The sequence below is a fragment of the Morone saxatilis genome, unplaced genomic scaffold, assembly GCF_004916995.1.
Source record: "Morone saxatilis isolate NCDOM2014 unplaced genomic scaffold, NCSU_SB_2.0 Contig18, whole genome shotgun sequence".
Classification (NCBI taxonomy): Eukaryota; Metazoa; Chordata; class Actinopteri; family Moronidae; genus Morone; species Morone saxatilis.
In genome coordinates, this window is record NW_023339740.1 from 19,594,244 (window position 1) to 19,622,078 (window position 27,835).

The following is a 27,835-nucleotide window of genomic DNA, read 5'->3' on the forward strand; positions in this document are numbered from 1 at the left end:
CAAAGAATATACAGGAAGTCACAAATGTTTACATCCTGTTAGATCATCTTTAGGATGCCTGTAGTTTTTAAAAAACTTTTGGATATATAAATAAATTGTAGTAGTAGTAGTAATAATAATATGCAATTAAAGAGTAACTTTAAGTCTTACAAAGGGGCAAAAACAAATACTCTCTAAATTTTCTAGAAGTTTTTATAGCTAAAAATATGTATATATGTATGTATGTATTTATTGTTCCCTTTTCAAAACTCCTTATATATATATTTCCTACATGTTTAACAAAAAGTTAAAATTTGCTGAGTGCTGCTGGGTAGGGATGTATAGTTTGAATACCAGTATCAGAAGAGGAACATTAAACAGTATGGCAGCAATACACCATTGTAACATCTAGTCTGCCTAATCCAAAGAAGAAGAGTGGAATGACATTTGTGGTACCGGGAAATGGTGGCAGAGTGAGACCTCTGACTTCCTCCGTGCTAAAGAGTAGCTAGCAACCCTTCACCATGTCAGCTTTATGCTGTCAGAAATGTTCTCCACCTCAGCTCTAACTTATTTATCCCCGCCACACATGGGGAGAGGATGAGCTGGCGCTGACTCACTGACGAGTGGATACAGATAAGCTGCACTCGCACTAACTAACAAGCAGCAGTGCACAAAGTTCAGTTGTCTGTGCAGATAAGCAGCTGGCAGTAGAACAAAGAAAAAACCTAGACATTAACTCCTTAGGTATTGAAATTTGGTACAGAATGACGAGGCATTTTTCAGTACCCGGTAGTATCAAAGCAATTAAAAAAGTATGGAGGTTGAACTGCAGTAACTCCAAGATTCTTATATATTGGCTGTGAAATGCGAAAGCATCCCATTGGTGTAATAATCTTTGAGATGGTGTGACATATTCAGTTGAAAAATATCAGAAATCGAGCTGCTTTTGAAAACTGGGACGATTGTGAAAGACCGATGTAGCCCACTGTCCGTTCACTGCCATGTGCGACATCTGGCAGTAACTTTAATTTATATCCGTTGACGCCTTTTATCGCTGCACTGTCCTTTGTTGGCCTGAGTCAGACAATTAATTAAGAAGAGAAGGAAAAGAAGGGAACAGGAGAGAAACAAGTTGATCTTTTGTCTTGCAAAATTTTGGCCCAAGCCCCCTGGATGAAGCCATAGTGGTGGTGATGTATTCACTGGCCTGCCAACAATGGACAATAGAAAGGCCAGAGCGGGCGAGGGAGCAGGCCTTTTGCTTTTCAGAGGCGTGTCAGGCCAAGCAAAAAGTAAAGTCGGGCAGAACTGTGGGAGGGGGTCATGTGAGTGAGCGGCCAAAAGGGAGTTGTGCCAGGGGAGGGTGTATGGGAGGGAACAGTGGGACTGCTGTGTCTGATAACAGCTTTTCAGAGGCATAAAGACACATGCAGATATGCTTTTGTCCCAGTGGCAAGCAAACACGGACAAAGACACGCTCACATGCACACACGTACGCAGACAGAATGGGAGGGAAATGTCAGAGGCTCAAGCAGAAAAGAAAAAATGTTACTGTTATGTGTCAGGCTTGGGAAAAAAAGGTAAAACCGAACTAAACCGTACCCTACTGCAGGAGGCAGCATCCTACAACAGAACTGTCTAATACTACAAATGCAGATGTGGAAAAAGTTGTAGAAAGCTGCGTGAAATCTAAAACCGCTTCAGGTGATTTCACCTCTATAGCTCTTTCCTCATCTCTCTGCTTGAGGCTACATTAGCCACTACCAGTGTAACACGCCTGAATATCTTACCAAACTGTTGATGGTTGCATTGTGGGTAATGTGGGCACAAGTTTTGACAAGTATGAAAAATGTGTGTTTACTGTCCATTGTGAGTCTGACAACATTATGGTAGTGTAATGCTGAATCGATGAGTACTTTTTTGAGGAACTCTGACTCAAAGACAGACAAGAGCGTGGAAATCCACCAGAATCCAGTTTACCTACTACATAAAAATCAGCTGCTTGGTTGAAAAAAAAGTGAGTAATTAATATTTACACAAGAAGTGCATATTGAGGAGATGGATATTGGCTTTAATCTATCTTTAGATGACAGCAAGACTTGGGACTTTCTCTTCAAACCCTTCTGGTCTTTATTTTCAGTTTTCCTGAGAAAAACAATTTTTAAATCGTGAATTGTCCCCAAGCCTGAAAAGACCAAGGTTTAATTTTTTTGGCCATATTGCTGAGCCCAAACATATAAGTGCATATCGGCCAATATGAGTGCTAAATGAAAATTCTGGAAGAAATCATTTTCATTGGGTTAGGGTTTTTGAACAGATAATAGGTTAGAGTTTTGGAGCCAGGAGCGGCAGGATGGTAATGTCTGTCAGCCCACAACTTTGGTCCAGACTGAAATAAACACCTACTGGATGCACTGCTATAATTGGTACAGATATTTCTGGTGCCAAGATGATGAATACGGTAATCCCCTGACTTTTCCTCTAGCATCACAATCAGGTGAAAATGTTACATTTTTCCAATACACTACAAAACCAATGACATTCCCATCAGCCTCAGCTGCACTTTGTGACAGTGAGCAAATGTTAGCATGCTAATATGCTAAACTAAGATGGAGAACATGGCATGTCATTGTGAGCATGTTAGCATGCAGACATTAGCATTTAGCCTGAGTACCACAGTGTGGCTGTTTATTGTTGTGTAATTATTGCTGTGTTATTATGTAAGTCAGGCTGAGCCAGTGTAACAGAGTGTTGTTGTGCCTTCTATGCACTGATCAGTGCAGCTTCAAGTTCATCCACATTTCTCTTGCTGTCTGCTGTTGACTCCCCACCAGAGCACATGCACAAACTCATTCAAACGAGATGGCTTTGGACAGAATTACTCATTCTCTGTGACTCTCCAGAAATAGGCAGCCAGCATTAATTGCTCTGCAGTTTGAACAGACAGCCGTCAGTGAGTCAGCAAGCTCTGTAACTGACACTTCTGCAAGTTAATTTCCAAGTAGCTCAAATGAGTTATGCATGGACTCCTGTGAGCTCCTTCCTGCACACGCAAACAGCCACACAGCTGTGCGCGTCACGCAGTGTTGTATAACCAGCCTGCATGCTGGCTGCTACTTAAAGAGGCCCCGGCAGGCAGGTAGCTTCTTGCATATTTGATGGGGGTTTGTGTTTAATCCTGGCGCCACTGGGACACAGAGACCCCCCCACCAGTTGAACACTATGTGGACAGACTCGGACCTGTGTGCTCTTATTTGACTGGTCATTGGGGTTAGGCAAACACTTGGAGCTGAATAGTTTTAAATTACCCCTTTGTTGCTGTCAACCGTCTGCTCCTCGCCGGGGTCGCGCTTCGTCGTGGACGAGGCTCTGGTCTGCATGGTCCTGGTGGAGCAGCGTAGACTGGAAACCCCCCAGTTACCTCTAAACAAAACATTACCAACCGGCTCCCCTCCGCTGCTGTGGCGCCTGTTGGCACGGAGCAGCGGCTGTCTGACAATATCTCTACCACCGCCTTCACTTTGCACGCGTTTGGAGAGATTCACAGCCACCCGGTCCAAGTGACTCCAGTCTGTGATTACAAAAGCAGACGATGAGTCCCGGTTCTGGTCCGGTTGTTGTTGTTGTTGTTGTTTCCGCAGGTGCGCACGAGTTGAGTCGCCACCCCCGACGGATGCACAGAAACACCGGTGTCCCTGAGACGTGTAGTCCTTGCGTAATGTCAAAGTGACGTCCCCCAGTCTGTTTGCTTTAACTTGCACTAGAAACGAGCCCGTTGACCTGAAAGCCTGATCCAGAGCCGCTGCAGACAGCCTCCCCGGGCGACACAAAAACATTGTCCGCCCTGAAACGAGCTCACTGTCGTTTCGGGATTAAAAAAAAGCGAGTAAATAGTCTGAGAGAACTAATTAGGTGTATGAGTAGCTGTAAACATGCTGCCCTGAACCCTCCAGCCTCCCTCCGGTCCGCTTGTTGACCGATTATCACCAACAGCCAATGAGGGCTGACGCGCAATCGCAGATAGTAAAGCCTGGAGAGGAGGGAGGGGGTATTTAAAGGTGTAACCGTGTTAATTCCTACAATTGAGTTATATCATGAACCGTATGTGGAGTAAATGTATCCGAGGGCAATGTGTGTGTTTTTTAAAGCCAGGCAGCTCCTGGTTCAAGTATCCCTACAATAATAAATACAATTGTCTTCAAGTCCAAACTGCTGACAGGTTGAGTCTTGAATGTTGTTGTTTCACAAACCAAACCAATTCTTTTAATTCATTGACATGTTTTCACCAGGTACATGTGTGTCTGAATCAACTGTGAGGAGGAAGGTCAAAGTTAGAAGGCACAAAAAGCCAAAAAACAAATAAATAAACAAAAGTAAATGATTACAAGTTCTAAAATCAAATGACATGAACAGTCCATAAAAAAGAAAAATGTAAATATATGAGCGTGAGGTACAACAAAGACTAAATGAAGTTGACAAAACAACATAAATACACTAAATGATTGTGATAACACAGAATATAGTTCATTGTTTTCTCTTATCTTCTCTATGAATGTTACTGTGTGTTATGGGGAGATAAGGCTGGTCAAATAACAGACAGAAAATATATTAAAAGTCATTTTTAACTGTCGACATGATGTTTTATAGCCGTCTACATCTCACATAAAATAAGTAAAAACTCTGAACTTTGCTATTTTTTCTTTAACTATAAGTAAAGCCAAACGTTTTTCTTCTGGTTGAGGAAGTATTGAGACCTTTTAATTTAGGTAGCTTTACCATATGATAAAAAAATCCTCCAACCCAAGTAAATCTCATATATTCATAATGCATTACTGCAGCAATGTTTAAGCTGTTTGAGGTGGAAATATTTTAAATAACCTTGATATGCTATTGAGTAGTTTATACAAATATATGACATTTTCTGAACTGATTATCTGTGTTGTATGTCAAATCTTGATCTTCAAAGTAACTATAAAGTAAAAACTACATTATTTCCTTTTGAAATGTAGTTGTAGATTAAAGAAACATAAAAAAGGAAATGGTCAAGTACCTTTTTAAAACTGGAGTTTTCTTTGAACCATTGCCTTTACGTTTCTCATGTGAATTTGCATGCCTATGCAAAACCAGATAGACGTACAAACAAAAAGCTCAACCTAAAAAGGAAGTGGTGGGAAAGCACGAGCTCAGAAATCTCACCCAATGTGAGAAAAGAAAATAGTTTGTTGTTGTATATCAGAGAATGCTGAAGCTTATCTGTCATAACTGTTGCATCATGTGATAAAAAAATTATACTTTAAGATGTAAAAGGGCACTTGTGTGTGACATTTACAGCGTTTTTGTTAAACACGTGGTACAGTTAGAACTGCATCAGCGCCCACAAGGTGGAGAGAAAGGAGTGAGAGTGAGTAGGAGGTGAGATAAAGACGGTGGGAGGTTTGGCAGGAAGCCACAAAAAACGTCCCACAGTCCGTGCACCAACGGAGCCTCTGACCTTTCCTCAGCAAAGCCACAAGATCAACATGTGGGTTGATTTTAAAATAGCTATTTATTTTAAACCTCCTCTTCATTTTTGTGGTTGTGTAAAATATCATTTTATTAGTTAACAATTGGACATTGACTTGCCAGCAGGAGACACCACTGAATGTGAATTTTAAAAAAGGTGACATATCTGAGTACCAGTCAGAAGTATCCTTAATGTGAAGCTCTGCCTCCAACAGCCAGAAGGAAGGGAAAGAAGTTAAATTTAGTTCCTTATCTTTGATATCTGATAAAAACTTAAGATAGTGCAGTCAAATATAGATAATGAAATTGAAAAGGTGACTGTAAGATTGGCCAGAAATATATTTTATTTTAGGGCAATTAATGTCTTTAAACTCTAATATGGCTGTAAGATTCAGACCAGACTCATAGAAAGTTAATCTTGCGTATTTTACTATATATTATCTTTTAAGTGGTTTGACATGAGTAAGCTCTGATTTAGTAATTTTCAGCACAGAAGACGTTTAGACATTGGTAGAAGCTGGAATAAATTGGGTTTAACAGTGAAAGTTTTGTAGGATCAAGGTTATATGGTAAAATCATTGTTTTCAACAGCAATTCTGTGACTATATTTTAATGTTTACTTAAGTTACAAACCTAAAAATATAGTCACTGAAATGCTGTTGAAACAACACTACAGGGGTTCCCAAGATTAATTTGATTGGTCACAAGATGATTAAAGATCATAAATCAGTTTAATGCTCTCTGAATACTGCTCAGTGTGTTGTCAGTCTTCTTGACATGTTTCATCATCACATAGTCACAGACACATCACCCTGTTTCCCCACAATAGCTCCAAGTGAAGCCGAGGCAAACACGTTACTTGTTCATCACTCACACGTTCCTACCTCGAATTCAGACTTACTGATTCTGTTTCATAACCTTTTAATAAATGTTTTTGGGTGTTTTAAAGGTGGGATCAGTCATTCTGGAGAAAGATTGAGAAGAAAATGATCAACAATCAACAATCAACTATCTTTCTCCAGAATGACTGATCCACCTTTAGCTGCTGAGTGTGAGCTTGTGATTGTGTGTTGTGAATATCTGGGGCACCCTGACCTGGTATCATAATGCAGACGGAGGAGGACAGACTGAGAACTGCACAGTTAAGTATTTATTTAGACACTTCATAGGACGTTTTCCATTGAAGGAAGGAAGTGATGACACTCCGGTGACACAGAAAACCAGTTAATCAGGTTTATTGAAACAAGCTGACTGTTTGTTTGTTTGTGTAACTAAATATTTTCTTGCATGTTTGAGAGGGAAGGTTGAGTGAAAAGACTTTAAGTTAAATTGTATTGTGGTGATTGAAATATATTGAGTTTCTGTTACAAAATATGTTACACATGTTAAGAGGTTTACCTGCAGTAAAGCAGAATCAAACATTAATTGGATTATTTTGTGTGATTCTTTGACATTTACCAATTCTTTAATATTTCATTTCACTGGTGATGTAACGTCTGAGATGTGTGAACGTCTGAGACAGTATTGGACAGACATCGACTCACTCTACAAAGACATCTGAAATTCAGGTCAAATTGTATAATAGGACTCTGAAACCCTGTTAAGTCGAACAGATCCTGGGAACCCGGCAGACGTTCTGACCCACTCTCGATTTTTTTGCAGCTCTGTCTTCTAACAAGCTGGCAGGATGGTCAATAGTTGCGGCCTCTTCCCAGCACAGGCCCACTTTCAGTCTGCCATCCACCCTTTATTTGCATGCCTTCTTTATTTCATCAGTGCAAACATTCTTTCTTTCCACCCATCCCTCCATCATGGTGCTCAGTGTCTAAGCATCTCCTGGCAGTGATTCATTTTCCTACTTTACCCTCCACACTTGTGACTGCTCCTCGGTGCCTTCCATCATCATCCCTCCATTTATGTGTCCAGCAGGGTGGTCAGTATGTGTCTGTATGCTCTTTCTGGCATCGATCCACCTCGCCCTTCAGTGAAGAGGACTGAAGGACTGGGACCGGAGCCAGCTGGCCTGGACTCAGTGTAACTCGGGCACAATAGCAAAGCCAGGCTACACAGAGGAGGTTAATGCAGTCCAGATCATGTGTTTTCAGCACCATTGTCCTCCTCTCTGTCTATATGCCTTAGACATACTGAATGTGCCCACAGGGAGCTTCAGATGAAAGGGTGATGACTTCCAACATTTGCTCAAGACACCAGGACACGAGACTGTAACCTCTCAAATCCCTGAGCTGACATATTAGCCAATAAGTACTGATTTATGTGACCACCTAATGTACTGTAAATACTGATAAGCTTCTCTATAAAAGGCAGACAACTATGTCTGTGCCAAGAGGTCACTCCCTTTAAAATCAACAGCAATGAAACTGAAAACTGAAGAAAGTGAAGCAGTGGATGCTGCTGTTTTCCATATGAACTGTCACTGTGGAAAATCTGAAAGTGGAGAAAGTACAGTATGTTCAATGGCAGGGGGAAAAAAGATGTGGCTCACAATAACCTTGGAGAAAATATAACTTTTCTAAACTTTTCTAAACTATCTTCTTTTGTCATCCCTCTAACCCAACTGTTGTGCGTCTGAGCAATGACTGCTGGGTGCAGCCTGTAGAAACACTGAGCCTGCTGACCTCAGAGCCAGTGAATGAGAGGAAGTTCACAAAGAGAGTGGAGGGGGAAAAAAACACACACAGAAAATCATTGAAGGAAGCAGTTGATGCTGGGCCAAGACCCTGACAGCTGTGTGGTGAAGGACAGTCCAGCCTCTGCCTGTTTCAGAACAAAAAGGAGCTGTAGAAGTAGGGCAGAGAAAGCAGACGTCTCGGGGTGAAATAAATTGTTAGTAACCATCATGCAGCATGCAAACGTAGTATATTTATCTGACTTCAGAAATGAAGAGTCTAAATACATTTTAAAGAAAATAATGGTGCTTTTAAAAGTAGGTAAGCAAGTGATGGATCCACTTTTGAAGCAGTTTTTCCATCTACTGATTATTTTCTCAATTAGTCGATTGGTCTATGAAATGCCTATTGTGGTGTCTCCAATTATCTTGTTTCTTTAAACCAACAGTCCAAAATATTCAATCTACAGTGATTTAAAGATAAAGGCATCAAATCATCAGACTTGAGAAGCTGGCACCAGTGGTGTTTGGCATTTTTGCTTGTGTCCAGGCCTGCAGGGCAAATTAAAATAGTAAGGAATCCATTGTACTTGACAACACAGAAGAGCTTTACTAATTCAGAAGAGACCACGTAAAATTCTCAAAATATACAATTTATTCAAAATGTGTTAATGCAACCATCAATATATTCCAGTAATTACAAAATCAGTAGTTTTTTCGTCTTTATAATCTTATCCTTTTTATAGACAATGAGGCTTGCAGACAAACACAAGCTTTGATATATATTTATATATATCATGAGAACACAGGTGACTGTCCCTTTCTAGCTAATACTGACCAGGTCCTAATTTCAAATTACTATTCAAAGTAATCGATTTCATTAATCGGGAGGCAGAGCTGAAATCTGAATTGAAATGATGCAGCAGCACGCACAGACGTGAGCTGGAGTAACTTCAATGAATTTCAGCTGACTCATAACAAGATGATGTCACTGCCTTGGTCACTTCCTAAACAAACGAGGAACCAAAAATAGGCAATGTAGCAGCCTTTTTGACTGCAACTTCATTTGTACTTCCTCAAATTGAATTGGAAAAACAACCTGCTTTATATGAGAGCACAACATTTAAAAACTTTGCAGAAATTTGCACAGAAACAAAGTCAACTGCAGACACTGGTCACCGCAAGAGCAGGGGGAAAACATTAAGTATGACGATGACACCTGGGTGCACTCCACTTTACAGATAGATTTTAGACTGCTGGACTACTAAGGGAGAGGGGGTGGGGTGGGGTCTATATAGACTCACAGCTTCCTCCTCAACAACCAAATGTCTGCTAATACTGTTCAATGTGGGTAACTGTATTTTCCTATAAGTTCAACAGTAACAACACAGACATGTAAATGCAGTTCATGGGAACAGATAAGGGGGATCCCAATACAAACGTATTTACAAACGAATCTGTACAAATATTTGACACTGTACAGTTGATGTTTTGGGGATAAAGTGGTTAATCGCATGTTTAAAAGGGTTGGCTATCAAACAAACAAATCTCTATAACGGCAAAGAAAGCCTTCCCCCAAAGTTTTTAAATGTCCTTATAAGTCGTTTTTTTTTCATCTTTGGCACTCACAAGAAGATTAAAGGAGTAGTTTGACATTTTGGGAAAAATATGCTACTTTCTTGCCAAGATCAGGATATTGATACCACTCTAATGTCTCTCTGTTAAATGTGAAGCTGGAGCTTAAGACAAAAACTGGAAACAAGGGAAACAGCTAACATGGCTCATTAAAAAGGTTTAAAAAATCCCCTTACCAGCTCACTTTTTCAAGGCAGATATTCGATGTGTCAAAGGAGGAAAAGCAAGAGTATTTAATAACATTAATGAAGGCCATATTCGATTTAGGTGAGCTAGGTCCTAGGTTTGTGTGCACAGTGCAGTGCTGGCTCACTGGAGAGGTTTCCTACACTAAATGGAACACAGCCATTGTTAATATCAAAATCTGCTGTGGAAAAAGGTCTATTAACTCGTTATATCTTGTTTGTTTAATCTTTACAACAACAAAACAAAAGACGTTGTAGTTTTACAGCTGGGTATGTGCCATACTGGTTGCCAGGCAACCAGCGGAGAGGAACTTAATGCACTGAAGTGTCCAACCAACAAATAGCTGCTGACAAGGTTATTATAGTTAATTAAAACTAAACTAAAGCTACATGTGAAAAAAACATTTTAGTTAACTGAAATAAAACAAAAAAATAACTAACTTAAACCATATTGTGTGCTTACGAAACTAATTAAACTAAAATCAAAATGTGCATAAGATGTCTTTAGTTTTAGTCGTGCTTTTGATCAAAAAACACATCAAACATGAGACTGGGATGAATGCATGACTGTGAGTCAGCTGCCTTCAAAAGTGTTTGTGTTTTCATATCTATTTTTAAAGTCCTAGATCTCACCCATGACAAAAAGCTTCCATATTATTTTAAAAAACGAACACTGAAACTAATAAAAACGAAACTAAAACGAAACTAAAACTAAACTGAAACAAACCAACTGTCGGAAACTAACTGAAACTAAACTGACTTAAAAAAAAAAATTCGAACTAATGAAAAATACAAAACCATGATAACTCATGATAACTGGTTTCCCCCTTGTGCCAATATTTATGCTAAGCTAAGCTAAGCAGCTGCTGGCTCCAGCTGTGTATCGAGCGTACAGACATGGGAGTGCTATTGATCTTATCGTCAAGAAAGCAAATAACCATATTTCCCAAAATGTCAAACAATTTTAATGAAGCAGTTTATATTTTGTGTTGATCCCATGATGCATTTAAGGACACCCGACATGATGACGTTGGCTCGCTACATATCAAATGTGTGGATTCATGTTTAGTTTGTTTTTTAAACTGAGGCAAGCATAGAGTCCATGTCTCTCTTCAGAAAACTCATATTATACTTACAGTAATTCATTACATAACATTTACAATTGTTGTTAACAAATACAGTGACTGGGAGGAGATAAAGCCACACAATGGCCACCGGAAAAAACGAAAAACAAAAACATAAACAAATAACACTGTTATTTGTAGTGACACAAATATGACACCCATCCCATTAGAGAATGGCTTGTGTGTGTGTGATTTTAATAACATGTACATATAACAGACAGTAACCCTCACTTCACTTTATCAGTCGAATGTTTGATTTTCCATGTCAGAAGGTGCTTTGCTGGGAGACTCCCCAGCTCATCTCATATTGCATTCACACTCTCCACACACCATCCAAATAATAAATACACTCAACTTTAGGAACCATGATGTTTTTTTTTTTTTACACATTACATTAATTTCATAAATAAAGAAATGTACAGTAAATTTCAACCATGTCCTGCTTAAATTATCTAAACGAGAGAGCACAAAGTGGGTTATGCATAAAACAAAGCATGACCTGTCAGTTCAGGTTTGATATGAGAGGACGGTGAGGTGAAGTATAGTCGACAGAATACAGTGACAGTCTCAAACACTAGTGCACTACTATACTCTTTCCTGTTATCTCTCGCTGCAGAAGTACACTTCCTGAATATTTGAACACTGTTTTATGGCATTCCTTCCCTTTACTGATGCAGGCAGCAGTTTAACATGATAGATACTTCAAAAGAGATGTCACAGATCTCTATTTCTGCTACGTTTTCGCTGTTTCTGATATGTTGCAGTACAACGTGACGTAACGCGATACATGTGGACTGTTCTGCGATGGCCTACTTGCACATGACGAGTAGATGAGAAAAAAAAAAGAAGCAGAACACTGTGGTTTGACAACAATGTGAGTTTGCCCTGCAGAAAATGCTGTTTAATTCCATGATAACCATCCGTATGTAGGATAAAAAAAACTTTCTGTCTTTGTCTCTGAGGGCAGAACATGCACTTTGTACCTTGAGCTCTTCTCTACTTTCCTGATTCAGAATGTATGACCCTTTCCAGGTGAAAAGCTTATGTAAAAAAACTGTCCACACCTTGATTCTTAAGGTGCACAGGGACAGCGGGGACAGAATAACAGCTTCTTGCACTTTTTCTATCCATTTGGCATGTCTTGTAGAGAGATTCCATACATAAGAAGGAATTTTAATCCAAGTGGTGTCCCGAGGAAAGAAGTGGCGCTGCTTAGTTCCTTTCCTCTTTTCTTCACTTGAAACACGCCTGCATTTGGGGGAGGAGTCACATGGCAGGGAGGTACAAGGATACGTTTTTAAACCTTCTTCAAATCAGCCATCTTCTCTGGGAGAAGTTAAAAGGAGGGGAGAGAAAGGATGTCAAAAGACACGAGCACTCCCTCTTTCCTTCCTTCCCTCTCCTCCCTCCTACAGCACATTCCTCGCTTCCCTGTTCTCTGTGCAAACATTTCCTGTTCCGTCAACAGTCACATGACCAAAGCGCTACGACACGCAGCAGCAGGTCCGCGCCTTCGGCTGCTCTTCCTCCATTGGCTGTTTCAGTTTGAGGAGGGGCGGGTCGCCACTGGCCGGCGTGTAGTAAACCGCGTTGCCATTGGAGGAGACCAGCGGCATGCGGGGGTCCTCAGAGTTGGTTTTGGCATCAGTGAAGGAGTCTGTGGAGCCGTTACCTAGGTGACCGTTGAACAAGGGGTGATTCAATAGTTTGGCGGCTGCCCTCTGTTTCTTGAGCTCCGACAGAGTCTGAGCGCGCTCTCTTGGCCAGGCTTCCTCCTGGGTGGGCTGGGTGGTGATGACCCCGCCCTTATCAGACGATGGCGTGTTGCCATTGGCGGGCTGTTGCGGCGGCGTGGACGTCGTCGTGGAGATGAGGCCGTTCTGTTTGCTGTTGCCATCTTTGAGGATGGTGGGCAGCTTGGGCTTGTCTGGCAGCTCCACCGCCACGACTGGTTTGACCTGCAGGACATCAACAAAGATTACGTTAATTCCGCTATAAGGCTTTTTTTCTTTTGGATGATTAAATACATGGACGCCTGACTCCTCTGCAGGGGGAGATCAGATATCTTTGATCTGGTGCCCAAGCTATCAAGCTCAAATAAAATGAGATGTAAAGCCATTTTTTTCAAGAGTTTCCCCTCAGAAATCTTTATTCAATGTATTTTTTCTTCTTTTGTGACAAAGGGTTGAAATGTACTTTTCTGGTGTATTTTTCCACAAACCTGCTCCATCATACCTCCATTTCAGAACATGGTTGCCTTTATTTCTCCTAAATCCTGTGTGCTGAAGCTTAATATTGCTAACAATAGTGACTGCATAACTAGAGCAAGACAGCATTTCTTTTTCCAGTAAAGGAAAAGCAACTGTAGCACTCTTCACTTCAAATACTATGAGACTATGCTGCATTCTTATCTGTTGACTCTACTGTTGATGGATTGTATTGAACTTTTCCATTGTGGGTTTCTTCCTGTGTGACTGGTTTTAAGGAAACATCTTTATCTCTGATACACCTACACCAAAATCTGACATTTAGACTCCTGGTGTATGGCAGAGACGGTTATATTCCTGATATTAAACACACCTTTCTAGTTGTGCTAAAAATATCTAATTTCATTATGCTGTGTGCAGGAAGTTAAAAAATACACCACAAAACAGAGGTTGAATTGTCAAATGCTCCTTTAGAACTGTAACAGATTTGATTTATAACTATGCATAGGTTTAACTAATTATAAAAAAAATAGTTACAAGAATAAAAGAAGAATAACCTAAAGACTTACATGAACCACCTGGTTGTTCTCCTGATCAGACTCCTTCTCTTTTTCATCCTCCTCCTCCCTCCCTCCCCTCCACACGATGGCCTCCGTCTCGTACTCTTTACGGCACAAGTTGTGTCTGTCTGACAGGCTGGCTCGCCGCACCACTTTTCTGTAGATACGGACGTTTCCACTGAGTTAGTACAAGTATAGAATGAAACATGGCAACAGATATGAATAAAGAATTTTTAAGTGCAATTACAATGCATTACTGTACTGATTTCTACATCATACTGTCTGGAATTGCTTATACTTAACAAATTAAAGTTAGAGATTAGATTATAAACTGATGTGCTCATAAACAGTGGAGTATGCACATCCAAAAAACATTTACAAAAACTCTGATCCGCACACTGTACTGATGGGTCCCTTCATTGTCAAGGATTTGAATATTAAATATACTATTAGATTCAATTTAGTGGGAGCTTGATCTGCTGATCTTCCCCTGTCTCTTGTACAAAACAATGCTAAACACCACTTGTAGTAGCAGCAGTAACACCAGCAGATGTCAGCACTTACCCACGACTGCCTGCACTGGACGTTCGCCTACACAGTGAGGTCTTGTGTTTGAGCTGTGACTTCATGATAATGTCGTGTTTGTGTTTAAGGTCCAGCAGGATGGCTCTGAACTCCTCATCCTCACACAGATCTTAAAATGAGAAGGATGAAGGACAGGAGATGTCAGTTCTTTTTTTAAATGAAACTGTGTTTTCTGTGCTTTTGTGCTCTCTTACAAATAAAAAAATAAAAAAAACAAGGATCATAAACGGAATTTGTTTAGATAATCCTTAGCAATGCTACTAGTCTCTCATGCTGACTGTTAACATATACTTAAAGGTCCAGTGTGTAACATTTATGAGGCTCTAATGGCAGAAATATAATATAATATTTATAACTATGTTTTATTAGTGTATAAATACCTGAATATAGGAATTGTTATACATACATAACTACATAACTAGTAACAAAAATAGCAAAGAAAAGGTTTGGATTGGCTCTGACGAGATTTAAATCAGTATTTAACCAGAACAAATCTATGATGTAAAACTTGCATTGACTGAACAAGCTGGAAATGAGACTTTGCTGAGATAAGACATTCGTTATCTTAACCTCTAACCAGGTGTATTGATCAGAGAGTGTTGAGGTGTAAATATACCGATGGGGGTCTCCTCCAGGAAGGTCTTGGCATTGAGACTGGCTCCATGAGACACCAGCAGCTCTGCCACATGCATCTAAAACAACAACAACAGCAGAAGCAAATTACGTTAATGGTTTCAGAAACCTTTGCTTGTGTGTGCTTATCGGTTTCCTGCTTCCTGTTATGTTTACCTTACCTGACCCCAGCACGCTGCAGCATGAAGAGGCTGCCATCCATCTGAGTCTCTCAGGTCCATGCGAGCTCCCCCCTCCAGCAATAGCTCTGCAGCCTGCACGTAGCCATTTGCTGCTGCGATGTGGAGCTGTAAGGACAGAGGGGGAACAATGATTAGGTTATTCCAGATCACAGGATTTGCTATAGATCGGGCTCTGTGTATAAACTCCAGTGTGGATTTCACACTAAAGCCACAATTATAAATATTGTGTACTCAAAACTACTGACCATATGAGACATCAAAATATTGACTTGCATCCAAGTATGGGGGTGTGGGGATGTCACTGGGCACCTTCAATCACTAATGTTTTCCTAACATTACATTGTAAAAAGGCTCTCCCATGATTTCGAGCTGATGGGGTGCTGGGTCATGCTGGAATGGCTCTTCAGCAGTTTTTAAACTGAATTGCATTAACAGTAACAGATAAAAACTGATCCTGCCGGCTTGAGATGACCTCTACAGGTATCTGTATGAGGAACCAATTGTACCAGGAGCAATCAATAGTGAATCACTCAGCACCAGGCCAGTCAATACATACTTGTGTTATACAGCCAAACATTCAGTCTCATAGTTCCTTTCTTTAAATTCAAGAGGAAATACGTAAGTTTCCAAAGATACCAAATACGACCGTCACAAAATCCCTAACTGCAGGTGACATGTTGAAATTGTTTTCTTTGACTTTTGAAATTCAATTTGCTGTCACAGAGAAACCCACTAAATATTAACATTTCAGAAAATGGAACTAGTGATTTTTTGGCATTAAAACTTGCTGATGGATTAACAAACTAAGCTACAGAAGCTGACACATATGTTTTTATGTGATCCTGTCAAAGAGAGTGTTGTAAGATGATTTTAACAACCTTAAAGCTACCTTAAGAGGAAACAAAGGGATAGAAAATGTACAAGCTCAATACTAAAGGTGTGTTTATTGAATGCTAGGGCTTATTTTAGGTATTTAGACATTTTTGGGTGCAATATGTTGTGAGAGCTTAATCAAGATTAACTGAAGGGGTTTTTATGGAGATGTTCTTGTCCTAGCCTGCAAATGACTGTGAATCTGTCTGAGAAACTTACACACATAATATGAAGCCAATGCCAGCCTTTATTTCATCTATATCAGATAGGAAACCTGATGATTTCTCAGGCAGAGGTCTTTCATTGCCATATCAATAACCTTACACCCCACTGAAACTCAAACATGGCTGGTCTGAAATAACAAGCGGGTTAAGACTTCCATCGCTGGAGAGTTTGAGCAACTGGTGACGATGAGAGTTTATACACAAACTGAAGCGAGAGAGAGATGCTCACAACATAAGATCCAACATTATTGATCCTCTTGCGGAAATTAGGATGTACTATAACTGGCAGAGGAGTATCACAGCCCTTGTGCACTGCAGGGACTCAGACACATGCTCTTCATATGGTGATTTTCATCAACTCACTGAAATACATCAAATGAGGAATGCAACCGAGACATTAAAGAAAATAAATTAATTCATGGAAACAAAACAAACAGTGACATATAAAAGGTAATTACAGGCATTTCCTTTTTACAAACTGCAGCCATTGTAATTCAAAAGTGTTCTTTACCTGTCTCCCAGAAAACAGCAGATGGAGCACGCTGCCACATGTATATAGAGCACCTAAATTACTGCTTTTTAAATATGTCTCAGTGTCTGTTAAAAGCATCTTTTTATGTCAGTTCACAATGTTTATAACCCACAATAAATATATCTACAGCAAAACATAAAATAATTGGAAAACACAAAGTGAAGGCTTGAAGTCAGGCTTCATAGAACATCAGTTATGTCAATTATCTTTGAGTACCACACATGTAAGTGGATGTTTATCTGAAGTGCTACAATAAGAGGACATCTTAAAGCATATCAGGAATGTTGAGGTCCATCAGTTCCTGGGGGCCTCGGGTCTGTCTGGTTTTATTGCCTTTCGGATGGTGCTGAGAATGAGAATGCAAAGCAGCTAATAGAGGATTTGATGCTTTTGTTTCCAAAACACTGAAAACCATTTCAGGGTTATTACTGGACCAAACACAGTATCATTACACAATAAAAGCCTTCTCACTGATTTCATTTTAAGTCTGCTAACTGGTGTTGGAAAGTACAACTCCTTATGTGAAAAAAGTTGTATAAATCCTTTTGTACCGCCACAGGGAGCTGCTCGAAACTGGACAAATTGCCTCAAACTTCTCTTCTCTTTCATTCACTGAAGTCAACATCGGTTGGGCGGTGAAAATGAAAGAAAATCTGAGTGTATGGAGATGAGGGGCCAGTATACTTAGTCAGAATTGCTTGTCACTAGTGCTTTGAGCTAATGTCAACTTGCTAACACTGTTCTCAATGACGTAACATTTAGTCAGCATACTAATATCTGCTAATGACCACTAACTAACTAACCGAAGGTATTGTTGAGATATTTCCTTCTGGACCAAAGTGGTGGACCGGCATTTCCCATCCCTAGAGCCACACCGCTGGCATCACAAATGCCAAAAATCATAATGTCCCTGTGTTTGCAATGGCTTCCTCAGAGCATTTCAGTTTCCTCTCACAGTATCACTACAAGCGTGTCTGGGGTGTACCCTGCCTCTTGCCCAAAGCATGTTGGGATAAGCTCTTGCTGTCTTATCCGGTTTTTGGCCATCAGTTTAAAGACATGCCCTATAGGTGAAGTGGAAATTTTAAACTGCTGTTAGGTATGATCGTGTACGGTGTCCGGGTCTGTCTATGTGTGTTGGCCCTGTGAGGGACTGACAACCTGTTCTGGATCTCCCCCTGTGACTTAAGGATATGGGAAGGAATGTGTTTATAGGATAGATAAATTATTTTCCTTACAAATTGTAACAGAAAGCACCCCATCTTCCCTTTTAACTGACGGATATGTATTTTTAATTGCTTTCAAATGGTTCTATTTTAATTGTATTTCCTTTCTTACGTTGGATTTCCTGATTGTTTAATGCATTATGTAAAGCACTTTGAAATGTCTGTGTATATACAAACTAAACGTGCCTACTTAAATCTGCCTGTCAGTATGACTCATATTATTCTGTTACCTGTGAAAAACATTGCAAAGAATTATTTATTCACATGGTATTAATGTAAGAACTGGACTCAGTTTCAAGTTAACAGTGATTTTAGTTGAGTTATTTCTCCTCCCAGAGTCTGATCAACCCATTTGCAGCCACAAAGAGATGAAAATCCTTGTCCCTGCACATCAAAACAAGGACACAAAATGTATTTCAGTGAAAAACAAAAGATTAACCTTACATAACTTCCTACCAGTTCCAGGTCTCTTCCTTTCTTCTTTGCCAGAGATTTTAATAAGGCATGCTCTAGTTTGCTTCATCATGCTCGAATGAAGATTAACAGAACGCATAAAGCAGGGGGACAAGCAGCTCAATCAGACAATCTGTGGTAAGACTTTAAAGCTTAACAAGGTTATTTTGGGCTACTACCATATAATGTCCCCAGGCTATTTTCATCCAGTGATTTGTCACTGTGTTTCCTCAGCGTAGCTAAATCCCTGATACATAATAAAGACTTCATTAAGGCATCTGACATTATACACTCTACTCAGGAAATTATACGCCAATGATTTTTTGTGCCCTACTTGACTTTTTAATGCATCAGTGGACTGAACTTATAAACAAAACAAATTCCCTGACAACTTTACTAGATACACTTTCCCATAAATACTAAAACAAGACTTGCATGTGGCTGTGACTCACTATATAAAGCAAAAGAAAGTGTCTTCATATCAGGGCTGTTCTTCTAATAGTCGAGTCAGCTGTTAGTTGATGAGAAGTGTGAGATGAGAGTCTTAGTCTATGCACTTTTTATTAGTCGGCTATTCGCAGAAAACCCAAAAAAGGGGTCAAACGGAAGCTGCGACTTGCCACCAGGACGAAAGTATCAGGGGATTGTTGCAACGTGGACCTTTTCTCTTGTAAACACATCGCTGCTGGATGTGCTAACTGCTAATCAGCCTCCCAGTGACCATGGCCGGGATCAAACAAGGCTTCACAGGGTTTACAGCAGCTCCGACCAGGACTAGACACAGTGGGTTCAGGTGGGGACATGATAGGAGTGTCTTTGGAGCAAATTGATTGAAAGTAATGTTATACATCATCTATTTTATATCCGATGAGTCCACAAGTTTTTGTTTTTGTGAAGTTATTTATTTCATGTTTTGAATTGAGTCTGCAATGCTTCCACACTTTTGTAAATGGAGAGTAAAACCTGAAAAGACAAGAAAGGGCACAAGTACCAGGCTGTGGCTATTTCCTGGAAGCACAACATACCACCCAGTACGTACCAAACTCTGAAAAGTCTCAGCAGAAAAGATTCAATAATTAATTTTTGTGGGCACTGCAAAAGGATGTATCCTGTAACAGGGTTATAGTGCTGTGTGCACCACAGGACTGAATGCTGAATCGTGCAGATAAACAGCTGTGTATCTTAACTGATAGTATGCAAAATATAAAGTCCACATCAAGTTATAAGAATGTGTCTCAAGTACTGTTTTATTGGCTTACTAATGCAAACCTACAACAGCTACCGGTCTCATGAATCTATTATCACATCAGCTAGGGTTTGGTTATTGCTCAAATTATGTCACAGACACACATTCTTTGATTTAGATTTTTTACTGCCATATTTGTTAATTCATGAGGAGTCATTATGTTTGAAGCTTTTATGTTTTGTTTCAAATACAGTCATTTCTTATTAATAGACATCTTTTTTTTCTGCAAGAGCAAGCTTTATGCTTATTTATCAGGTTCATGGTGGATTGTGTTTCATTTCAGATAGCCGTGACTGTCTCACTCAGCAGCTATGAAACAACTCATTTGGATTTTAAATACATTTCCAATCTAATCTTTCATCAGTTTGTGCATTCTGTGGTAAAATGTAGATTTTATGATTCTCATAATGAATTATTGTATTGTATTGTATTATTACATGTTTATTCCAATCTACTGTTACATTGTTTTTAATTCATGACTGCAGGTGTAGTTAGTGCTGCTCACTAACGCATCACTTTTGTATCTGCAGAGCGTTTTAAAATCATACAGCTGATTTGCCTTTAAGAAGACCATAATGAGTCTCTAAATGCCTGATTAGCTTTCAAGGTTTTATAGCCTCATGAGCCAGTATTGCAGAGCACATAACCATTAAAAGGTGAATCTATAATAAAGATGGTCTCCTGAATATTTACACAGCATTTCCTTCTTCCTCTCAGTGCAGACCTGTGATGCTTGATAATTTGATAAGAGTTGTGTGCGTTTTTGCAGCTTAATCAGAATCTAATAAATCCCAGTTTCTGTGGCAACATAACAAAGGTGTTGGTGCACATAAACTGCATGGATGCACTCAGTCTGGTGTCAATCACAGGCTGTATAATTAAAAATGGACGTAGTCTCTGTAATGGCACCCATAGGTATCTGGAGAGTCGGTGTGAAGCTCAGTCACATATTTACTCAATCAAAAAATGAGCAAATATGTGGAGCGTGGGTGGAGCTGAGTGAAGCCTGGATAATGAAAACAGCCGCCTGTGACGGCATCCACCTGGTTTAGCTTTGAATGCCACAATCCAAACACTGTTGCTGACCAGGTAGTTAGTAGTTGTTTTTTTTCAAAATAAAAGTCTCCCAGTAGAGAATGGCTTCTACTTAAAGCAGCTGCAGGAAGGGGTGAGTTTTCATTAGCTTCAGAGATCATATATAATGTTTTAATGTCCTTGTCACTGTAATACATTCATTGTATTATCCCCAAACAATAAGATTTAAACTAATGTGGTCCATTATAAAAACAATTAATACACACATATAATACTAGTCATCTTACATCATTTAAACTGCTACTTTGTATGTGTTTATATTTTTATCTCAGTTAATGGTTTTACCCTGTTATATGCACTTTAAAAAAAAAAGAAAACTCAAAGTTTTGTACCTTTTTGTTGTACATTTTGTCTGAGTTGAAAAGACAATAAACTTGAAAAAAAAACATTTAGTCAGCTTGTTTTAAATTGAGATTGGTGGAGAAAAAGCTTACCAGTGTGGCTCCTTGAGAGTCCTGTTGGTTGACCTCCTCTGCCTGTCTCAGCAGTTCCTGAATGTCTCCCAGCATCTTCCTCTCTGTTGACGCTCGTGTCTCATTGATCATCTCTTGGGTGATGCCTGTCAATCAAATACACAAGCACAACCACAGCGTTAATCACAAGGGAGAAAGTTTTTTCCTGCCAATATTAATGTTGGCACTGTACCTAAAATGAATTTTAAATACACTGATGTTTTCTATGAGAGACAAATAATGGATTCCCTAATAAAAGCTTCCCCGCAGGTATTGAAAGTTTAAGGTTTCAAGGGAAGAAGAAATAACTTAGACATGAGTAATTTCTTACATACTGACTAAAAATGAAAATAATGTTAATGGTTATAGGAAACAAATTCATTATCAAATAATTATTTCAATGTTTTCACTTGGGGCACATCATTTGTAGGATCAATACAGAGCTGCCAGAGCAGTATTTGTATCTGAAATATCAGAGTTTTGATGCACTTTTATTCTGGCTTTCCAACCATCTCTTGGCAAAGAGTTTTGTGTTTTTTGGCCCAGTTGAAGCTCAGGTGATTCCGTCTGTCACAGCTACTCTAAATTCCTCTTTTAGTCCACCACCCTACTGCCAGGTAGGACTCAATACTGTGACCGCCACACTTGACTTCTTTTCTCACAGCTCAGCAGTAATGTCCTGTACTGTCCAGCAAATTTAAATAAAATGACAGATGTCAATCAGAACTGTGACTCCTATACTCTCGCAGTGTGTGACTGAATATGTGAGTAAACTTGAAGGATGGATGGGGAATAAAGCTACAATTTATTTGTTTAGACATTGTGGATACCAATAAGATTATGTACATTCCTTTATTAAAAAAATAATGTTTGAATTTGTCACTTGAAAAGGTTCTAACTGTCCTTTAAATGCTGGAAATGATAGCTTAAAGTTGAAATTTATTTTTTTGCAGTCAAAATCGGTATCATTATCAATATTGGCGTACATTTTGTCCAGTATGCAACAATATGAACAGAGGTTGTGCAGGAATTTACAATACTGTAGCAAGCAGAACAGAATAAAATAGAAGAAGCAGCTCTCAGCAATGTCAACTAGGATTGGTTAACAATGTATGTATATGCTGAATTATTTAACATGTACCTTTTTTAATAAAGGCATTTCTTTAAGAAAGTAGCCTTCTGATAGTTTTGGCTTCCATATCCATAATCAGTGAATGTTTCCCCTCCAACGGTATCGGTCTCAAAATTCCCATATCGGTTGGGCTCAACTTGAAATAAAAAGTAAAAGTAGACATGCATGCCCTGACTGTGCATATGTTACTGACAGTATTTCAGCCCTACAACCTTTCTCGTGACACTGAGTTATAAATTGAACCTGGGCGATTCTCAACTAACATTTCAGCCTCCAGCCTGCCATTTTAAATCCAAACTCCTGTTTCAATGTCAGACTCTCATGCCCCACACTGACATGTGATGGCCAGTGGTTTTGATAAAGGTGCTGAAAAATGGTGGGTAGGTAAACTGGTATTTCTCTCTGGAGGGTGTTTAAAACCGCAGGAATCAGGACGATGACAGTCCCCCCCTTTGTCGATTTAAATGAAATGCATCCCTCCAGCTATTATTTTCCTCTGTGTTTTCTCTTGTTTATTTTAGCAAGCATGAATCTCTCTGGTACTAATATTACAAATTTCACTTGCTTGTTTCTGTCATATTTTGAGCTACAGTGATGCCTCACAGCTTAGCAATGCCCCAAAGGAGAAAAGTGAGAAAACTGTCAATATATCACATAAATAACAAAGAAGAGCCTTAAACTGAAAATCTAACTGATCCCATGAAATCCTAAGGAACAAAAATTCTCAAACATCTTCAATCCACATCTATGAACGAGCATGTAGTTCCTAACTTCTCACACTGGATATCAGGTGGGCTGAACTTCAAATATAGCTGTGTTCTGCAATGACAACAATACTTTAATTAATTATTTCTAATTTAATTTTTAAGACCGGCTCACTGACAGATGGTTACATACTGTTAATTGTGTCCGAGTATAACAACTCTGTATCTATCTTGACAAGCTGCTGCTAATGTTAGCTCAGCTTGTTTCTCTGATAACTTAAGATACAGACGTCCAATGACTAAAATCCCCCACCAGGTTAAAATACATAGTTAAAAACTACCAAGATCTAAAAAGACTGTCGTAAAAATGTGGCTTAAAACAGGATAAAAAGTCAATTTATGACAGACAACCACAACACATTCACAAGTGGGATATGACACCATTGACAGGCGACCAGTGAAAACGCACAGTTACCTGAATACAATTTCAGATTTCTCTGAGTTTTAACATTGTTGGAAAACAACTCAACAAAATATATAACAGTTCTAGTGTTTATAGACATTTTAATGCGGAAATGTTACGTATTATATTTTTAAGATACTTGATTACAATCAAAAAGTCCAAACCTCCCTCCCATGTTAATATTTTATGTCTGACATGAAGTATGTTTCGGAGGAGTTGATTAACAGTTGTAACAGTGACACAAACTCATTACAACATTAGTTGTAGCTCCAGGAAGATGAAAGAGAGAAAGTAATCCAAATTGAATTAGGAATGTAATAAAGGATTATTTTCATTATTCATTAATCTGTTGCTTATTTTATCTGTAACTACCTAGAGGCCAAATCTCTAATTTGGCCTCTAGGTAGTTACGAAGTTTAGTTCAAATCTTATGTGTGACATCACTAATGCTACGACCATGTTTATCAATAGTCTATGAGGTTAACTGGACTTCTCTATCCCTCCATTATTAGGGATACAAAATGATATTAGCTGTGTCGGCTGTGTAGCCAGTTGGTTTCACTTTCACATTTCCCATTTTATTTCACTGGTTCAGTTCCTGGTAGACGTTTCCTCCTTATCACTGCGGCTCATCACAGATGAACTGGGCTCTGCAGAGGAGGATCAAGGAAGATCAGTTGATGCTGCATATGAAGTGTGTGTGTGTGTGTGTGCGCCCATCCCTGCAGCATCTCTGGAGAGAGAAGTCTTATCCAGCAGTACAGTGCTAAGAACATTTACGGGAGCAATTAGAAGCGCCGCTCTCCCTTTGATAGGCTTAATAATCATTCTTCTCACCTACTGTACCGCTATTTGCATTCTGCAGCTCGAGAGGCCCTATTGTAAGTTGAGAGCCTCATTTTCGGTTGTCTCTGTTTTCCCCCACCCTCTCTCTGTCTATATGAGTTTCTAATATTGTCTCACATCCAGGATGAAACTCACACAATGTTGGTGTCATGCACTGTTGCACTGTTTAAACTATCAAAATCATTAACCCTGCACTTGTTTACAATACAGTACTTAACATAACAGGGCTTTTTTGACCTTTAATTATTCAGGGAAATATGACTGAACACTCATGACGCTCTCCAGCAGCAGCCGGTTTTCACACATCAGTTTTCTCCTGTTTACCACTGAGCAGCTCCACTAACGCATTTGGGATTTACTATTATGCTGAAGGGCACCTTGACCAAGGAAAATTGTTTGCTGCTACTTCTCTAGCATGTACAAATGCTATATTGGCAGCAACCCATAGCCTCAAACATGTAAACAAACGGGTGTGTGCAGATGATAGATAGATAGACATAGATAGATACTTTATTTATCCGAGGGAAATTCAAGCATCCAGTAGCATACAAGACATACATTACACATACATTAAACATTAGAATAAAATAAAAAAATAAAGTTAACTAAAATAAAATTAAAGTTAACTTAACACAGTAGCCACAGTAAACAGTGCAAACAGTAAGCAGTGCAGATGGAGTGCAAATAGTTGATCAAGATGCTAGTTTGATTAGCCACAAGTTGTCCTGAAAGTAGATCCCTATAGAGAGCTGGAGTAAAACTGTAAAACCTCTGCGCTCTGCTCCAGAAGTAAAAAAACCTCATTCAAAATTGTCATTTACACTAATAAATAAAAATACAGCCTTGGAACAGAGCCTTGCTCAACAGTTTGATATGTGACTCACTTCTTATGTTTAGATAAGGACGTATAAACAGTATTTAATACCGTTGTTTAATATTTCTGATTTTATAGAAACTTAATGAACTACATTACAAACATCTATAAAGCTTACTAATTAATATGTTAAGCCTCGTTTGTTTAATCCATAACGAAAATTATTTGAAAAAGCAACAATAACCACTTTCCGAGGGGTTATGTACCAGACTATGGCTGGGAGAAGTTAACTTACTGAAGTTTCTGCTAGTTGCCTGGCAACAGCTCTCTGTCAAGAAATAGTCCACGTCATCCCCCCATGAAACAGTAAAATTGTAGTTTGTTTTTATTATTATTACTTATTTTGTGTTTTTATGCTTTTAATTGGACAGCGAAAGGCATCGACAGACAGAAAAAGGGGGAGAGAGTGGAGATGGCGTGCAGCAAAGGGCTGCAGGTCAGAATCAAAACGGGGCTTCTGCAGTAAGGACTCAGTACATGAGGCGAACGCTCTGCCAGGTGAGCTATTGGGGCGCTCCAACACTGCAGTATTTGAAAGTGGTAACAATCTTCTCATCTAACTGTCCAACAGAGAGTGGATGAGCTCCCAAAATACTGAACAGGAGCCAGTCTGGGCATTCCTACTACAGTATTTCTCTAAACTCAAACCCCCTGCAGCCACAGACTTTGCTGCTTGGTTTCAACTGTGTGCGCACACGCCTGCCTGTAGATGTAACCGTTTACTAGAAAACAGAAAACAAAACATTGACGGAGCTTATGCTAAGAAGGCTGAGTGTGATTTCACTCCAGTGTAAATAAAGCTGTCTGTCACCCTGACTGTTTGTGTCAGTCTCTCTTTTTATCACACAAACACAGACACAAATGCGAACACATCTAAAACATAAAACACACACAGCGCGAGTTTCCCTTCCCTTCCTCCTCTGATGTGCATGTCAGTGCTGATCTCCTTCAACTTTTCATGTCACACAGATAAACTGGCCAACTGCGGCTGTTAACAGTGATACAACATGAACATACAGTATCCCAATCTGCATCCCGTCGGGGGTGAGAGAACTGTGAATATCTCAGAGCTCCCCCCCGAAGTGTCAATCCTGAAACTCTGCGGGACACTAAGTGCTTTCTCAGGTCACAACCCCGCTGCCATCTTCCCCAACAATCTGTTCCTGCGGTTGACATACTTTTAGGACTGCAGGAAGCTACAAACACTCTCTTATCCTGCGGCAGAGGTTAAGAAAGCTTTATACTGTATGTTACAAGTAAGAAAAGGGTTTGAGGGTCAAACACAGCTGTCAAATGTGCAGAATTGTGCAATATTGAACATCCTACAGCCAATCAGAGCTTAGCAGCAACAAGGCTTGGTAGGTCTGTCAAGGTTTAAATGTCTCCATGTGCCAAAAATGTCTGATGGGCGCTACAGTAAGAGTTACTCTAACACTTAAAGAGTTCGGGGGAACCGGATTAACTGTCTATCTGTTCTAAAATAAGCCGGAACTGTAGCAAGTCCGGCTAATTAGTATACTACCTACAGTATCAACCAGGCATTACTTTCAAAGCAAAGGAGCACATTATTAACCAACAGTATGAGTTTGTAGGGTCACAGGTTAGGCATGCGGCTTTAGCCTTTAAAACGACCGCTTGAAACAGTCAGCTGAAGACGTTTTTTAACAAACTCATGGAGCTAATATTTGCTCAGTTAGCTAGCTAGCTACAGGTCATCAAATCTGGCAGCGACAGTTGTCATTTCAGCTGGCAAAATCAGTAATAGAAATAAGAAACCTGCCTTTTTCTACTTCTAAGAAATAACTAAGAAGTTAGTGGTAAATCTGCCACGTCATTATTGTAAATTGCATTATGTGCCGAATGAGAACGGAAAGCTTGACAGGAGTAGCAACAATAAATAGGTGTTTAGCAGTGGTTAGATTCACATTCAGTTGTTTTAACGGTGCATGTGGTTATTAGGGACCTCTTTAACACCAGTATGACTCTCAGCTTCACAAAAACATGTACGGGAACTATGAAGGTTAAAAAACCTGTAATGGTAAAATGATCGTGGTAAAAGTTAGCTCTGGCATAATATTGAAGAAACTCTCCCTCCAATGGAATAATTATGGTACATGGAGAAGCTACTTTATCTTATTTATTCAATCTGTCTGCAGACACTGTGGGACTGATAAGTTCCTAAACCTGTTCAAGGAAGCTGTTCATGCTACCCAATGTCTGCGGCCGTGTCATCTCTTCAAACATTTATACTCTACCTCTGTTGGCCATAGCCGTCTCAATGATATCCAGTGTCGGGTCGTCTTCACACAGGTCGTAGGGCATGTTCCCATCAGAGTTGACTGCCAGCAAATCTGCCCCACTGTGAGACACAAGCAGATAAATGATTAACAATACATTTTAATAGGCTAATAAATGTTATAAATGTACAATATCCATGGATAACACGATGAAACGTTTAAAAAAAAAAAAAGGTTCAGTGTGTAACAGTTAGGAG

General features: G+C 39.5%; 2 protein-coding genes across 3 annotated transcripts in view; both read right to left on the reverse strand.

Annotated features, from left to right (window-relative positions):
• Positions 1-3,974, reverse strand: part of fam210b (family with sequence similarity 210 member B) — a 9,367-nt gene extending 5,393 nt beyond the window's left edge. The window contains exon 1 of the mRNA XM_035662050.1: positions 3,291-3,974. Coding sequence (XP_035517943.1) covers positions 3,291-3,818 — 528 coding nt within the window. The 5' untranslated portion in view covers positions 3,819-3,974. The remainder of the gene's footprint in view (positions 1-3,290) is intronic.
• A 4,813-nt stretch (positions 3,975-8,787) lies between these two features.
• ppp1r16b (protein phosphatase 1, regulatory subunit 16B) overlaps positions 8,788-27,835 on the reverse strand; it is an 82,321-nt gene continuing 63,273 nt past the window's right edge. For both annotated transcript variants that reach the window (XM_035662723.1, XM_035662724.1), the window contains exons 5-11: positions 27,597-27,700; positions 21,305-21,429; positions 15,201-15,326; positions 15,023-15,098; positions 14,386-14,515; positions 13,831-13,978; positions 8,788-13,012 (exon numbers count right to left, since the gene is read on the reverse strand). In XM_035662723.1, the coding sequence (XP_035518616.1) occupies positions 12,539-13,012; positions 13,831-13,978; positions 14,386-14,515; positions 15,023-15,098; positions 15,201-15,326; positions 21,305-21,429; positions 27,597-27,700 (1,183 nt within the window). In that variant the 3' untranslated portion in view covers positions 8,788-12,538. The remainder of the gene's footprint in view (positions 13,013-13,830; positions 13,979-14,385; positions 14,516-15,022; positions 15,099-15,200; positions 15,327-21,304; positions 21,430-27,596; positions 27,701-27,835) is intronic.